This window comes from Typopeltis vanoorti, chromosome 19 (genome assembly GCF_054136105.1).
Source record: "Typopeltis vanoorti isolate ZY-2024b chromosome 19, IOZ_Tvanoo_1.0, whole genome shotgun sequence".
Taxonomy (NCBI): Eukaryota; Metazoa; Arthropoda; class Arachnida; order Uropygi; family Thelyphonidae; genus Typopeltis; species Typopeltis vanoorti.
In genome coordinates, this window is record NC_143567.1 from 50,096,091 (window position 1) to 50,114,460 (window position 18,370).

At 35.5% G+C, this 18,370-nt stretch overlaps 1 protein-coding gene across 1 annotated transcript in view; it reads right to left on the minus strand.

Moving 5' to 3' along the window:
- The window catches only part of Dys (Dystrophin), a 923,162-nt gene that overhangs the window by 417,298 nt on the left and 487,494 nt on the right, over window positions 1-18,370 (minus strand). Inside the window, exon 43 of the mRNA XM_090409612.1 lies at window positions 16,578-16,725. Coding sequence (XP_090265738.1) covers window positions 16,578-16,725 — 148 coding nt within the window. The remainder of the gene's footprint in view (window positions 1-16,577; window positions 16,726-18,370) is intronic.

Genomic DNA, 18,370 nt, shown 5'->3' on the forward strand with positions numbered 1-18,370 from the left:
AGTGATGAAAAAGATTGAAAAACAAAAAATAGGAATTAGTGTCAATGGTATAAAATACAACAATCTTAGATATGCTGATGATACCATTCTAATAACAGAAAACAGAAATAAATTAATCAAATTACTGCAACTACTAATCAAAGAAGATAAAGAGTTTGGATTAGATATAAATGCAAAAAATACTAAATTTATGAAAATCTCAAAAGAAAACAGATCCGAGCCAGAAATATTTATAAAATTTGAACATACAACAGAATACAAATATTTAGGCACCTAATTTACTGCAGATGGAAAGCAAGATAAAGAAATAAAAATAAGATCAGCCTAAAAAAAAAAATAAAAATAAAGATGCCTTCTGGAAAAACAAAGATTTGTTCAGAAGTTCAGTGGGTATCAAGACAAAGAAAAGAATAATAAGAACATTAGTGTGGCCAGTTCTCACATATGGAAGTGAGACCTGGGTATTCAAGAAGAAAGTAAAACAACACATAATGGCCTTTGAAATGTGGTGCTATAGGAGAGCTCTGAAAATCTCATGGACAGAACACATGACAAATACAGATGTCCTACAGAGAATGAGAACTCAGAGATCTTTATTACAGGAAATGATCCAGAGAAAGATGAGATTGGCAAGACATGTACTGAGAGGTTCAGCAAAACAGAGGATACTAACGGTTTTGGAAGGAAAAATTATGGGAAAAAGGATCAAGAGGGAAAGAACAAAGGACATGGTTTGAAGATATAAGATCGTGGACAGGATCACATGGTTATGCAGAAATGAAAAGGAAAGTCACCAACAGAGAGAACTGGAAGGACATGGTGCTGCACTCCCTCACTGAGGAAGCTACATGAAGAAGAAGATAATCCAGATATAATCTTTGTAACTCTTCTTTGCACCCTTTCCACAGCTTCTTTATCTCTTTGGAACCCAGGAGGCCAAATCTGTGCACAATAATCCAAGTGTGGTCTTATAAAAGCCTTATAAAGAGGCAAAAATGACTTCTTTATCCTTACATGTCAAGGTTTGCTTCAACATTGCAATTGTCCTTTGAGTTGCATTTGCACCTTTTGCTGTGTGACCTTTGAACTTCAAATTCCTATCCACAAATATGCCAAGATCCCTTGCCTCCTCAGTTTCTGATAACATAGCCCTGCTAATATAATATGCTGCTGGAATTCTAATCATGCCAAAGTGCATAACTTCACTTACTAACATTTAAGTGCACTTACTAACATTAATCTGCTACTTAAATAAATAAAGAGCCAATAGGCTTCACTTCGGTGATGTGAAGCCTATTGCAATTGAGCTGATTGAAGCCTATTGGCTCTTTATTTATTTAAGTGATTAATGGGTGCACCTTTTTGACAACTTGTATAACTAAGTATAACTATATATATAAGTTCTCTTCGCTATAACCTCAGCATTATCTAGGTCTACCTACTCACTGATGAGACCTCAATAAAGGTCGAAACCAGTCTGGGTAGTGACCTGCAACCATAATGTATAACATTATACATCTCCTAGGAGATATGTTTTACATTATGGAAAATACTAAGAATAGCGATCAGAACTTTACCCACCTCTGCTACGAGTTGCCCTAGTGTTGAACTATGTGCTTCAGCTTACGCTACAATCTGCCGAAACTTTTATAGTTTGCTATATATATATATATATATATATATTCAGCATGAAACTCTTTGATTCCTATCTTTGAGTTTTTTATTCGGCTTTGAAATAATGTGGGATTTAATATCCCCTTAATTTAAATAATTTTAATTAATCTGATAGCCATTTTCATTTACCCAAAGTTCCAGCCTGTTCAAATCATTTTGTAAGTGTTGAATATCAGTAGCATCCCTGATTGCCCTGCCTATCTTTGCATCATCATTAAACAATTGCACATCTGATGTTAGACCCTGCTTGATGTCATTAATGTACGGATTGAACAATAATGGCTCGAGGACTGAACCACGATGCCATTGGTCACATTAAATCTGGCAGATTCGGACCCACTGTATACCACTTTTTGATATCTGTCTGTCAATCATCCCTTGATCCAAGTCTAGAGTATATATTCCAATTATATTCCAATCCAAATATTCTCGACTTTATGCAACAGCCTTTCGTGTGATATCCTATCAAATGCCTTAGAAAAATCCAACATTATCATAATGTTCAATCGAATTATTCTAGTTTTGTGACCACATTTTTATTTAAAAAGACACTGTTTTTTAAAACTAAACAAGTACTAAAAAACAAACTGACAAGTTTCGTTAGTCATCAGACTAACATCTTCAGGGGTAAACAGCTTAAAGCACAAACTATAAAAAATTACGAAAAAACAAGTTCATTTATTGGTATTATGAACATCAAAAAAGTTCATTAAAAACTCAGATCTATGCAACCGTTAATACGTGTTGTTAGCTGGAAACAATGCTATTTGATGTCGGGTGTTCTGTGGTTCACTTTCACTCTGTCCGAGGTCTGAACTGGGTAAATTTTTAATAAACGCTGACCAAACTTAATTTAAAATCAAACCTTGATTTTTGTTTCTGGATTACTTATGGTCCTATTTATAGTTACCACTTAGCCTTTCTCTTGGGGAGAAAGGTTAAGTGGGTAGAATATGTGCCTTCCATATGCTTGGGATTTTTAGACCATCATTATTGTTAAGATTAGGGTGGTTGATAAGAATCTCACAGGCTTCCTTAAATTTACGTTCATACCATGTTTTGGTGTGATGTAAACAACTGGTGCATTTCCAGTCAATTCTATGTAAAGTGTTCAGGGCATGATCAGAAAGGCCAGCTTCACTATAGTTATTATATTTAATGTGATGTTTATGTTCCTTTTGTCTGACAGGAATTATGCATCCTGTTTCCCCTATATAGGGTAGATTACAGGTACAATAAATACGGTATACTCCAGGGTGGGCCAGCGGAGGGAGTGGGTCTTTAGATGAGTTGAGTAAGCTCTTTAATTTCGTAGGAGGTTTAAAGGTGGCTTTAAGGCTGTATTTCTGTAGTATTCTGTTTATTTTATCAGATGTCCCTTTAATGTATGGAATGGTTATAGTTTTATTGTATTCTAGTTTATCTTTGTTTTTTTAGTGAGGTCTTGTAGAGAATTTTGTTGACAGTATTTTGGCTGTAACCATTTTTAGGAAAGTATTGCTGATAACTTTAAATTCATCTTTAAGCACTTGTTCATTGGAGCAAATCTTCAAAGCCCTGTTTTTTAGAGTTAATGACACCTAGTTTTTGTGTTGGTTGCGGTAGGAGTCTATGTGTATATATTGGCCAGTATGTGTCGGTTTCCTGTAAACAGTCAAGGAAAGACTGCCAGAAGGAAGATGTGTGACAAGTGTATCTGGAAAAGGAAGTGTGTTCTGCTTTTCAATCTCAATTGTGAACTGTATGCATTTGTGCTGTTTGTTTAGGTGGCTGAGGAAAGTGTCTAATGCATGGAGATGACACTGATGTTGACGATGTTTTCGCTATCTGGCCCCATGGCTGTCAGACTTTAGACACTTTCCTCAGCCACCTAAACAAACAACACAAATGCAGGGAGAAACATCAACTATTATTTTCTAATTATAAATAAAGTAATTATTCTAACACGTGCTGTTTCCATAAACTGTTCACTATGAAATGCTTCATAAATTGTTTTCTGTTTTCTTTGTTTTATTAACTATTTTTCTTAATGTTTTCATTTCACATCGTGATATTTGATGTTTCTTGTTTTATAAGTAACATTAATATTAGTTGAACTATGATTTAGAGACTTTGTTCTGTTAGATCTTTATTTTCCTTAATGCTGAATATTAACTAATATTTTATTAGTTTTCAGAAATCAAATTTTTCTTAGGTTATATTTTCAGCACTAGCTATTTATTTCTAGTATTTATATTTCATTATCTGTTCTAATATTGTTTTCATCTTGATTATTTTTTGGGATGGTTAAGGGTCAAGCTGTATAACTAAGAGGAGACCTCCACAAACCCTTTAAAGGAATGCAGCGAACCGACCAGGGCTTCTGATCTAATGTTCAATCCTCACCTTCTCGTGTTACACCCTGTTAGGTATCTACCTGGGATGGGCTGGCAATTTGGTATTTTGCTGATCAAATTGTATTCTTATTTCTTTATACCACAATATAGAATGATGATACAACATGACAGAATTTCATGCCGGCTGGGGCGTCGTGAGTTAAACAGGGTCCCCATTGTTGTTGTCACTAGGGAACCTGGACAAAAAGTGAAAAGTCAGCTACTGGAACAAATCTGAAAACACACCCCAACTCAACATCACTAGAATTAAAGATTGGTACTATCAACATAAGAAGCCTGAATGGCAAAGAAATGGAGCTAGCTGAGGAATTGGATAAGTACCAGATTGACATAATAGTGGTGACTGAAACAAAAAAGACAAAAACTGGTGAGATCTTTCTGAGCAATAAACACAAAATGTTATATTCAGGCAATGACAATCAAGGAAAAGAAGGAGTAACCATAGTATTCAACACAAAATACGAGGCTAATCTTCTTGAACGGCAGGCAGTCTCAAGTAGTGATGTGGGAAAATATGAGAATGGGGAACTGGACAATGAGACTTGTTTGTGCCTATGGTCCCACAGAAGGTTCTACTAAGATAGAAGTGGAGGAATTTTTTGAGGCTTTAGAAAAAGCAACTGACAGAATGAAAAATGAAACGTTTGTCCTTGTTGGGGATCTAAATAGCAGAGTAGGAAATGATTGTCAGGCATACAAAAATATTTTGGGAAATTTTGGAGAAAAGAACAAAGCTAATAATAATGGAAAATATCTGTTGGATTTCTGTTCAGGACATGGACTGGTTGTTACTAACACAATGTTCCAACATAAAAATGTGCACAAATTCACATTGAGAGAAGAGGCAAGAAATAAGAAAAGTATCATTGACTATGTTATTGTTGATAATGATGTGTTCTTCCTGGTGCAGGACACTAGAGTGTACAGAGGATTTGAAATTGGAAGTGATCACCATTTAGTCTTGAGGATAAAATTGAATTTCATATTGAGAAGAAGAACATATAATAATACAAAGTTTTAAAGTGAATAAAAGCTGAGCAGCTCTCAGATATGAACTGAAGATAAAAGTACTTAAACATTATTGAAGAAAATATGAAAGAGTTTGAGAACAGGAACTAAATCATGGAGATTCAGTGGCAAGCCGTGAAGAAAACAATGATTGATTCAGGCAGAGAGGCATGTTGTGAGGTTATCTCTGCAAAGATAGAAAAATCAGAACTCTATGGTGGACACAGGAAGTTAAAGAGGGATAGTGAAGGAAAAGAAGAAAGCATATCAAAAGTTCCTGGCAAATAAGTCAGCTTGTGCTCTTAGAGAATACAGAGAAAAATGAAAGAAAGCTAAACACCGTGTAAAACTAGCTAAACAAAAGTCATAGGAAGACTTTCGTAAGAACATAGAAAGAAGGTGGCAAGATATTTTGGAGATTATTGAAGAAGCTCAGAAATGGAGAAATGCTGTAAAAGGAATTAGAGATGATAAAGGCGACATGAAAACTGGAGAAAAAGATATCATTGAAGTATGGAGTAACTACTTTGAAAAATTGTTAAATGAAACAATCAGTAACAATCCAGGCATGCAATCAGGAATATATATCCATACTTGAAGTAGAAAAAGCCATCAAAAGTCTGAAATATGGAAAGGCAGCAGGAGTAGATGATATTCAACCAGAAATGCTCAAATCTGGAGGTATAAAAGTCTTACAGTGGCTGCACTGCATAATTCAGAAAGCCTGGATAGAGGGACAAATTCTCGATGATTGGAGCAGAGCTCTCATAGTACCCATATATAAAAAGGGAAATAAAACTGTGAGAATTATAGATGTATTTCTTTTTTCTGAGTGTTTTCCTGGTAAGATTTATGCAAGTATACTTGAGAAATGGTTGAGAAGGATTATGGAAGAAAAGCTTGGTGAAGAACAAGCTAGATTTAGGCCAAATAGAGGCTGTCAGGATCAGATCTTCACTTTACGACAAATAGTTGAGAAAGCATGGGAATATAACAAAGATCTGTACTTAAGTTTTGTTGATCCGGAAAAGGCATATGACAAGGTGCCAAGAGAGAAGCTATTCAATGCACTACAATTCTATGGTGTCAATGGGGCATTATAGCAAGCAATACTTAGTCTTTATTTGAGTTGTAAGTCAGCAGTTTGAATGGAAGGAAGTACATTAAGATGGTTTAATGTTAAATCTGGTGTCAGACAAGGATGTACATTATCCCCTCTGTTATTCATTATCTATATGGATCACATTATGAAGGAAAGTGGTGTCAAATCTGATATCAAAATTGGAGATGTTAATGTCAGCTCTTTGCTTTATGCAGATGATGTTATACTTCTAAATAAATCCACTACAAGTCTGCAAGATTCTCTGACTATATTGAATAACTCTTGTAATAGATATGGTATGAAGGTTAGCAATAACAAGACAAAGACAATGAAAATAGGCATTGAAAATATCAATTGCATTGTGAATGGAGAACCTATAGAACAAGTAAAACATTTCAGCTACTTAGGCATGATTTTTAGTGAAGATGGTACATTAACTATGGAAATAGACAACAGAATCAACAAAGCTGGTATGGTACGAAGTCTACTGAATAAATTTATATGGAATAAGAAAGAAATTAGTCAAAACACTAAATTAGCTGTATACAAGACAGTGTTCAAACCTATTTTAACTTATGGATCTGAGAGTTGGTTAGAAGCAAAACACTTGACCAAAGACTAGAGACAACAGATATGAGAGTCCTGAGAAAGATTAGGAGCATGAACAGATGACATCAATGGCAATATCATAATAAAAAATGACTATATTAGGAAAAGAAATTGACATTGTTACATCTAGGAATGTGTTTGCAGAGCTAATCTCAGGTGGTATGGCCACTTAAGTGGAATGGGCAAGGAAAGATTAGCAAAACAAGTGTTCTCTGCCAGGTTGGCAGGAAAAATACCCAGAGGAAGACCAAGGTATATGTGGATTGACACAATAAAAAGTGCCGCAGAAATATAAAATCTGATATGGAAGAAAATTGTAAATAGGAAGTTAGTAATGATGTAAATTTTTCATGTGTTATCAGTTTATATAATTTTTTCTTTTGTTGATATTTCCATATTAAAATTACTTTGTAGTTTTTTGTAGTTACCTTTTAATGCCTTGATTTCCTTTGAGTAATTCTACCATCCACAAATACATGCCAGTTAAATTCTTTTTTATTTCTAATCCACTGAAAACACTACTTCTTATCTGTAACAGGTGAGACATAGTCAGTGCTCTGAGGAACTGGCCACTATCTGCTCAGGTAAGAACAAGAGCAGCTGTAGGTCAATATCCATTTACTGCCAGCTTCAAATTTTCCAAACCAACTTCTCTGGCTCCTCTTTCATTCCATCAACCTCTATTCTTTGGAACTGCCTCCCTCATATATTCTTCACACTTTCTCCCTTCCAAACGATACTCTTAGTTGTCTAAAAGTTGTCAACGAGTTCCTCTTAGTTGTCAACAAGTTCCTCCTTTTTCTTACCCTCTTGACCACATATGATGCTGATATGTTATAGGTCTTGCATGATTATGCATGGTCATATATATATCATAAAAAAAAAAAAGAAAGAAAGAAAAAGAAACAACAGTGTATTTTTCTTGATTTATGTTTACTTTATTATTTCAATATTGGTTTGTTATTTTCTAATGACTTTTCTATTATTTGTTTGTTTTACACCCACCATACACTGATGTCATATTACAGAATTCTTCTTGTATATCATTATAATTTAGTTAATGATTCTACTCTTTATTATTTTATGAGCATATTTTTTTCGAATTGAATGCAAGAAATTTATTCCTTGATCATTTTTAGGATTAAATTAAATTTTATTTTATCTTTTCAAATAATGGTATTATAACACATTAAAACATCCAATATAGAAATCTCATCACCATTCAATACACTGGTAATCTACCTATTAGGATTGTTTCTAAGGATAGCACCCCCTTTTACAAACACCTATATATACACACACACACACACATACGTTTTGCATATTTGGAAAATGCTTTTGTCCTAACAACGAGATGTGATAACAATACCCATCTTGTGAGTGTGAAAATCCACAACATAACAATAGTCAATATCTATAAACCTCATTTAACATCATGATCTATAGATGTGATATCCACTTATCAACATCCAACAGTATGGTTATTGGCGATTTTAATAGCCATCAAGAAGAATGGAAGTACCATGATAACAATGACTGCAGTACTGCCCTCGTTCAATGGGCAAAAATAAATAACATACACCTTGTATTTGATGCTAAGGATAGAAATACCTTTAGATCAGCAGCATGGCAAACGGAACCTAATCTGGACTTATGTTTTGTTTCATTAAACACAGAAGGGTGACCATTACCAGCAAAATATGATACGTACTTTCTAACTTCCCACACAGTCAACATCAACCAGTGTTACTAGAAATTAGTATGATGCTCTCTCTCTCTATAGCAAGATCCTTTCCACGACCACATTGGAATTTTAAAAAAGCAAATTGGAGAAATTTTGCAAATGAATTGGATAAATGTGTTCGATGGATACCTGCTAGAGTTGTGAAGTATAAGAAATTCATAGGAGCGATCATATTTAATGCGAAAAAAATATATCCCTAGAGGTTGCAGAAAAGATTATGTTCCCGGATGGAATGAAGAGAGTGAAAATCTTTATAGAGAGTTCCTCAAAATTGAAGATCCTGAAACAGCAGATGAATTACTACATAGCCTGAACTCATCTCGAAAAACAAAATGGATTGATACGGTTGAAAACCTTGACTTCAAATGATCAAGTAGAAAAGCTTGGAATCTTCTCCAAAAACTATCCACAACTAATCTACCTAAAAGAAAAAGCATAACGATCTCTCCTGAGAAAATAGCTAATCAAATCGTTAATATGTCAAGACCACCTAGGGACCATGAACATACCAAAAAAGTTAAGAAAGAACTTAGAGCATTAAAAACAAATGCTCCTGCTTTCTCACAATATGCCTCAATCTTTACTAAACATGAAGTAAAAACCATCATAAAAAATGTCAAAGCAGGCAGGACTGAAGGCTTCGACGGTATCCATCCTGAATTCCTGATTAATAGTGGACCAAATAGTGTAAAATGGCTTTCTGAATTCTTCTCTGATATATTATTAACTGGCTGACTTCTTAAACCCAGCCAGTTTAAGAAGCCAAAAACAGTTACTATTCTTAAACCTGGAAAACCGTCCCAGGAGGCAAAAAGTTACAGATCTATTGCTTTAACGAGTTGCACCTATAAAATGTTGGAACACCTTCTGTACAACAGATTGTCTACACCAATCATGTAGCATGTCCATTGAACAAGCTGGTTTTAGAGAAAAACATGGTTGCTGTGACCAAGTGCTCACTTTAACATCATACATAGAAGCTGGATTCCAGAAGCAAGAAAAAACATCAGCTGCTTCTTAGACCTAACAGCAGCCTATGATACAGTCTGGCATGAAGGTTTTCTATACAAATTTCTTAGTATTGTCCTATGTAAATGGACTGCACACTTGATTTACTCCATGCTCACGGAACGTTTCTTTCAAGTTATATTAGGAAATAAAATATCCCAACAATGAAAACTTAATAATGTCTTGTCAGTAATGGTCTTCTACAAGGGTCAGTATTGGCACCCCTATTTTATAATCTATACAGGTACGACTTGCCCGCCACCATCTCATCTCATGCAAGTTCTGTTATGCTCATGACACTGTAATTGCCATTCAACACAAAAAGATGAGTCAGGTTGAAGAGGTACTTACAAAAGATCTGAAAACAATAGGTGAAAATTACAAAAAATGGAGGTTCCAACTCAATCCAGACAAAACAGAAGTATCAATTAATAATCACATGGCAGATGTCACTTTGCATATCTGCTATCAAACAGCGATTGGAAAGTATTTATGAGGAAGCTTCTCCTTCATGTTTCACCATTAAGAAATAGGCTAAACAGTTTCACCTAGGAAGAAAGAGCATCAAAGATGATCCTTGTTATGGTCACTGAGGAAAACGTCTCTCTTGTTGAGGAGGAACTGCTCAATGACAGATGGCTGAAGCTCAAAGAAATCTCAGCAAGGGGTTAGGATTTTCTATAACAGGGGTGAGCAACCTTTTAAGTGTGTGTGCCAAAATCGCTAAATCTTTGATGCAAAATTTTCTCGCGTGCTAACCGAAATTTTGGGGAACACATTATTATTTGGCATCTTTTAAATATTGGGGGAACCTTTTCAAATAATCAAAAATCACACTAGAGTGATAAAATCAAAGAAAATTGTAAGAGTGATTATTGTAAGTCATGTCAGATTGAATGAATGTAAGAATTAGTGACAAAATTTTTACGTAAAAGTCCTTCTACCCTGTTGATAGCGTGAATATTTTTTATTTGCCTTTAAATGTAATTCTAGCTGTTATATACAGCCACGCAATTTAAAGATGCAATTTTTAACATCAACAAAAGAGTAAACAATAATTCTGAATTTTTATTTATTTATTTTATTTTATTTATTTATTTTTTATAAAGATCAATCAGATATAATTTTTAAGTTTTTCCAATATATTACAGTGCACAATCTCACAGTTCCTTTAACTTGACTAAAGCACAATAAAAGAAAATCAAATTAAAGATATTCTTTTATTAATTCTTAATCCCTTATGAGTAATACATAAAAATTACAGATAAAATAAAATGTTATTTTACCTACATAATATATTAAACTGAAGTTAATCTTTACCATTTTTAGCAGGAAATGTCAAATCAAAAATAGAGAAAGAAAAATAATGGATGTTTTATTTATTTAGCATCAATGAGACTTCTGCTGTTACATCACTAATGACAGATTATTTATATCAGGTTTATATTTTGTAACCTTTAGAGATATGCATGTGCTACTAGTTTCATCTATAAGGTACTCCTATTACGAGATTTAACAAATTTCATCACTGAGGACATTGATTCACAAGAATATTTAAATGCAAAAATGGACAGTATTGCTGTTGCAAGAGGTTTTAAACATACAAAAGATTCTGGAATAGTATTCCAAGTCCTTAGTACCTCATTTTATGCACTTCTCTCTATTACTCCTGTCTCTAATCGTTCCTTTTCAATATTTTCCATGTCAGCTCTGAGGTAAATAAATTTCTGCCTCCAAAATGAGCTACTTTGAAAATCAATCAACTGCATTATAGATGACTTGGAAATAGGATGTTCGTTTCATTTTCTTATTACTTATTATTACTAAAACAGTTGATAGCATTTGTTTCTTTATTGCAATTTTATTTGGTATTGCTTTATTTAATAAAACTGTATTATATTAAGTTAAACTATACAACTCAGCAATGATGTTGGCTATGTATTTATTTATTTAATTATTTTTTAAGGTTGTGTGCTGGAAAAAAGTCGTCGGCGTGCCACGTTTGGCACGTGTGCCAACAGTTCCCCATCCCTGTTCTATAACAACCATCTTTCGCATCATTCATGAGAAGCTTCATATGACGAAGGTCAGTGCAAGGTGGGTGCCCCGACTTCTCTCTTCAATTCAGAAGGAGCACCGTGTGACCTGTTCCGGCAAGTTTTTAGAGCTTTGCCAAAGGAATCAGAGAGAAGTGCTGGAATCCATTGTCACCATGAATGAAACGATGGTCCTTTATTATGATCCTCTTTCCAAAAGAAAATCCATGGAGTGGCAAAACCAAGGTCTCTGGTCACTTAGTCCACCAAGTAGATCATGGCAACAATCTTTTGGGATTGCCTAGGAATTCTCCTTGATTGACTTCAAGGAAAGAAATACCATCGTAAATGCAGAATATGACTACTACCTCTTCTCAAAACTAAAAAAAAGACCTTTGAGGAAGAAAATTTGCAGATGACAATGAGGTGAAAGATGCAGTTTTAGGCCATTTTGCAGACAAAAGTACACAGACTATTTTTTCAAGGGCATAGAAAAGTTAATTGAAAGATGTGAAAAGTATGTTGAAGTAAAGGGAGATTATGACTTCAAGGAAAGGAATATCACTGTGAATGCAGAATATTATGCTTCAGGAGATTGAACACCCATCCTACATTATGGTGAAAAGAGACACAGTTGTTTTCTTTTTATCACCTCTATAAGTTAGTGAGGACGGAAACTTACGGAACCACCCTCGTACCTCTTCTTAAACTCATGGCAAACCAACTCTGGCAATCCTCCCACCCATTCACTATTCTCCAAGCAAAAAATCTACTCCATACATGTTCATTAACAAAAAATCTACTCCACACATGTTCATTAACAAAAAATCTAATCTGCACATCCTTACTAACTTATATAAATTCCAGGGGTGAGTCCTAGTTCTCTCTCTCTTTATTTGTCACATACTGAAACATGTTCTTTGTGTCTATCTTATAGAATCCCTTTAATAACTTATAAATTTCAATCATGTCCCCTCTTTTCTGCCTATCCACTAAACTTTGAAACCTACACATCTTCAATGAGCATTCCACAGACCTGTCACCAGCTTATTCACTTGTCTCTGAACCCTCTTCTCCCAGCTCCTGATTTCCAGAAACCCAGATGACCAAATCTGCACAGTAGTTAAGATGAGGCCAAATCATCTCCATATCTGTACTTGTTAGTGTGTTTTTCAATATGCAAGTAATCTTTGAGACATTTTACGAACTTTACATTATGCCTTCTGAACTTCAACTCTTTGTCGACCATTAGCCCTAGGTCTCCAGCTTCATCAATTTTGTGCACCCCAGTACTATCGATGTGATACAACAGAGTTTGTAATCTTTTCAACCTGAATTTTGCAACATTAAATTGACAGCCATTATACATCACCCACAAATTAACTGTTTCTTAACTGCCAGGAATTATCTGCACCATAATCAAAGAAGATATACACAGTGCTTTTTCTGGGGGGGGGGGGATGATACACAATGGTGCAGCGTACCAGTACCTCTATTAACAGTGATGTGTCACATACAGTTATGGTACTTTTAGATATTTGTAATATCTCTGTAATTTTTTATTAGTTTACCTAATATACAAATAAGCTTAATTATTTAATAAAATTAATATTTTGCACTATGCCTATTGTTAAGAAGTTTGCTATATTAAACATTTTTATATTTGCTATATAAAATTTTTATTGAAATTATCATATGCATTTTAGTTATTTTTTCATATTTGTATAATAAATTTATACTTAATAAACTGTTATATACTTAATTTGCTGTTCTTATGCATATGATGTTTACTTAATTTTAAATTTTATCAGATGGCAAAGAATGAGTACTGGCACCTATTGTTTTACACACACACACACACACACACACACACACACACAACTGTACATACAACTTTGAAAGAAGTCAGCAGACACCACAGTGTGAGAGGAACAAACAGTCATGATGCACACCTTAATAACATGTAGGACCTCTATTCACTGTGATGACTGCAGCAATCCATACTTTCAAGTGTATGATAGCAATAAATAGGAATTTTGACCATTCTTTTTGTAGACGTAATGAGGTCCTGGACTGTTACACACAAGTACCACTCCCTTGACTTAAACCCAATGCTTCACCCCATAGATGTTCAACAGGATTGAGATCAGGGTTCTGTGGAAGCCAGTAAAGTTTGGTGATATTCATGTTCACAAACCATGTTGTTACATCATCATCATCAAATTCCTGCCATGTACCCTTAAGGGGTGTACAAGATATGATACTACTACATGAAAAATTTACTTCATTGCTAACTTCCTATCTACAATTTTCCTCCAAATCAGTCTGTTACCTGTCAAGACTCCAACATTACCAGATCTTATATTTCTATCTTCTAAGGCACTTTTTTTACTGTATCAATCCACCTATATCTTGGTCTTCCTCTGGGTCTTTTTCATGCTAACCTGGCAGAGAACACTTGTTTTGCTAATCTTCATTCAGTTTTATTTCCCTTTTTATATATGGGTACTATATGGGTATATGAGAGCTCTACTCCAATCATCTGGAATTTGTTCCTCTGTCCAGATCTTCTGAACTATGCAGTGCAGCCACTGTAAGACTTTTATACCTTCAGACTAGGGCATTTCTGGTCGAATATCATCTACTCCAGCTACCTTTCCATATTTCAGGATTTTGATGGCTTTTTCTACTTCAATATTTTGGTCTATCTCGGTCTTCCTCTGGGTCTTTTTCATGCTAACCTGGCAGAGAACACTTGTTTCGCTAATCTTCATTCAGTTTTATTTCCCTTTTAATACAGGGTGGTTCAAAATTCCACGTACAAACTTTGAGTGGGAGGTAGAGAACATCAAAATCAACCATATTCACACAGGAAAGCATGACTGGAAACGCCACTGGAAGGTACTAACAGGGACACAAAGATACAGAAATAACACAAGACAGTAAGTAGTGTAAAAAACTTTATTAGGCGTAACTGAACAATTCAATAGTAGTTGGATACATAATATGGTTTCACATCAGGTGCTCAAAGTTACAACCATTAGCAGTGATGCATGCCTGACACCAATGACGCATTGATTGCCGTACATTTTCGAAAATACCTGGAGTTTCCCGGATATTAGCAGCGCCGATGGCGATTCTTGCCATGAGGTCCATGTCAGAGGTAACAAGCATTTCGTATACCATGGCTTTAAGGGTCCCCCACAGAAAAAAATCAATACTCGATAAATAAGGTAAGCGTGGGGGCCATGAGATGGGACCGCCACGCCCAATTCATCGAGTCCCAAAGGACCTGTCCAAATACTGACACACAGAAATACCAAAATGGGCTGAAGCCCCGTCATGTTGGAACCACATCTGCCGACGCACAGTCAATGGAACATTGTTCAGTAAATCAGAACTTCTTCCAGAAAGGTCCGATACCTCTGGGAGTCCAGTCAGTGTGGTAACAGGTATGGGCCGACTAAACAGTCAGCAACGATACCTGCCCATACATTAATGGCGAAGCATTGTTGTGCAGCATGTGATTGCACAGCATGTGGGTTCTCGTGGGCCCACACATGAGCATTGTGGTGATTGAAGACCCCTTTGCAGGCAAAACACAAGTTGGAAAATCTGGGTCTACAGCACTTTTCTGCAGAAACCACTGCACAAATTCCACATGTCGAGGATAATTTTCGGCCATCAGCAACTGGAGCCGTTGCAGATGAAATGGATATAAGGACTCAGAGTACAAAATGCGCAATACACTGGATCAAGATACTTCTATAGCAGAAGTAATGGCACGTGTGCTTGTCTCTGGATTATTGTCCATTGCATGCACCACCTCCTCTTTCATGGCAGGATTTCGCATCGATCGTAGACACCCACTATCATGCCTGTGATCCCTGAATGATCCATAGTCATACAAATTCTGATGCAATGTGCAAACATTTGGTGATGTGGTACACATCTGTTTGGGTACCTTTCGCGATATATTCGTACAGCGGCTCGTCCATTACTCGTCCAGCTAACCTGTAAACAAGGTGCATATCTGCACTTTGTTTACAGGTTAGCTGGACGAGTTTACAAGTTTGTACATGGAATTTTGAACCACTCTATATATGGGTACTATGAGAGCTCTACTCCAATCATCCAGAATTCATCCCTCTGGCCATGTTGTTACAGCAGCAGCCTTATGACATGGTGCATTGTCTTGCTCAAAGAGACAATGGTCAGTTCCATAGAAAACCACAAAAAAGGAAGCATTGCATTGTCCAGAATGTACAGATACCTCTCAGAATTCAATGTTCGTGGCAATACAAACAGAGGTCCGAGGACAAACCAGAAAAAACAGGACCATACCATCACACTACAACCTCTGAATTTCATAGTTTGGGTTACACATTTCTGAACTCTCCACCATACATGCTCTTTGCACTAATGAAGCCAACACTGCATGTTGGTTCAGGCAATGTGGGACTTGCATGTTGTGGTTCTACCATGGAAACCCATGTTGTGAGCCTTGGTTCTGAATGTCTTTGTTCCAGTCCATGCACTTCTTTCCATACTGCTTGGAAAGCTCTGCATTTAATGTGTTGGCTGACAAATGGCGATTTTTACATATTATCCTTCATAGCACCCTACAGTCATGTTCAGTGAATGTGGTGGGTTGTCCACTGCAGGTAGCACTTGCAATTGACTCCCTGTGCATTTATCTGAATATGATATCATTGATTATTGACCTGGAGGTGATCATTTTTCCAACAATTCGCTGAACAGATAGGACTGCAACATGGCATCCTATCACAATGTCTCTTTTCAATCCATCAGTTCCCTTCTCACAGCCATTTCATCCAGACACAGTTGTACTGACTAGGGAGCATCATATGCCTCCAATTTATACTGGCTACAAACATGTGACTCGTTACATGGTATGATGCACTTTGCCAACAGAAGTGTTCTTTGACTTCTTTCCAAGCAATATATAACCATAAACAAAATCAGCAAATTATACATACCCTCACTTTATCCAGTAATTCTTTTGCAGCAGAAAGATCAGCAGGATGAAGTGTACCACTAAGCAATGTCTCTGTTTCATCCAGCCAAAAAGTTAAATCTTCCATTTCCTCCTTTACTTCTGCTAAGGTATCACTATCTTTTTCAAGTCTAGGCAAATCAAATGAATAAATATAGAAACAACTTTATTAAAACATTTTTAATGAAATATAGAGCATGTCATCAATGATGAACTGTAATGGAAGCTGGATAGCTGCAATAACTGAGCTAATAATTAATATTTATAATTAACTATAATTACTAAATATAATAGTATTAATAAATGATAATATAATATAATTAACACTATTAGAATCATTATTACAACTTGACACCCATGTGACTGCATTTGATAAGATAATCATTGTTTTACAGTACAGAGTTTCAGTTTGCTGTATTTGAATTTTTAATTATTCTACACCGAAGATGGTCTGTGATGAACAAACTGAAACATTTAATCTTATTGAAATATCTGTACTGTGGTTAATATCTCTAATGTGATTATGTGTGTTTATGCTTTTAAATCAATTTTCCACAGCTGTCTCTTCATTAAAATATTTTTATAATTACAGCAAGGCTAATGGCAACAAAACGAAACAATGTCAGTAGGATGCTATTATTCAGGACCTTCAAGAGAAACAGTGTGTGTAATATGCCAAAAGTGTGTGATTTGTTGATGATAAACAAAAATGGTGAGAGTATGTTGGAAATGTTATGTGAGTGGGTGTCAGAATTGTGCATATCAAGAGGGAGATAGTGGTGTTGCAAATGTTTGGTGTAAAGTCAGAAGAAACATCCCACAAAAGAAGTGAACAAAGTTCAGGAAAATAGAGAGGTATATGTGAGTGAAATAGCATGTGAAAGCAAAGTCTATAGGACAAAGCATAGAGTACAGCATTTGCAGAAGCATCTGATAAGCAGTATGACAGAGATGAGTAAGAAAGAAGAGGTGAGATTGGAAAAAGTAAGCAGGGTGTTTATGAGCAGAAAAGGCAGAGTAAGAAGGCAATACTGCATGACGATTCCATGATTAGTGTGTGCTTGATGAATGCATGATGAAATTGTGCTTTACAGGTGTGAAAATTAAAGTAATTAGTAATGGTACCAGATTTTAAAAAAGTATAAAAGTTAATAATTTTGGTTGGCCAGAATGAAATGATTTAAAAGGCTAAAAGTATGGAATGTAAAAAAGAGCTGCTTGAAGAAGTGAAAAACTTTCTAAGGTATGATAGGAGTGAACTGGAAGAAGTACCATTACTGTAAATGAGTCAATGCATAGTTATGTAAGAGAGATTGTTTATAGTTTATAGATGTTTGGAGTGAATCTGATGGACAAAAGGACTTGTACATGAATGATGGACTGCACTTGAAAGGATTTGGAGTTAGGTGCTTGGAGATAATTTTGTTCGGTGAGAATGGGTGTGCAGAATCAAAAAAACTAAAACTATCACTAAGGATGCAGGAAAGCAAGTGTGTAGGCTTCCCTTGAACTGAGTGAGCGAGTGTAGGAATGAGAAGATCATAAATGATAAATGCACTTTATTGGGTCTTGAATTTAAATTAAACACTCATTGAAGATTCTGGGGTACTTGTGGGCCCAAGTAAATAATGTAATGCATGTATACTAATGCCAGAAGGATGATAAACAAGAACAAGCTGATACTGATGTTGGTTGACATGAACTGGCCAAAACTTATAGGAATTAGTGAGACACTTGGTCGACAAAGGAAGGCACTGTTACAGAGATATAAAGAGA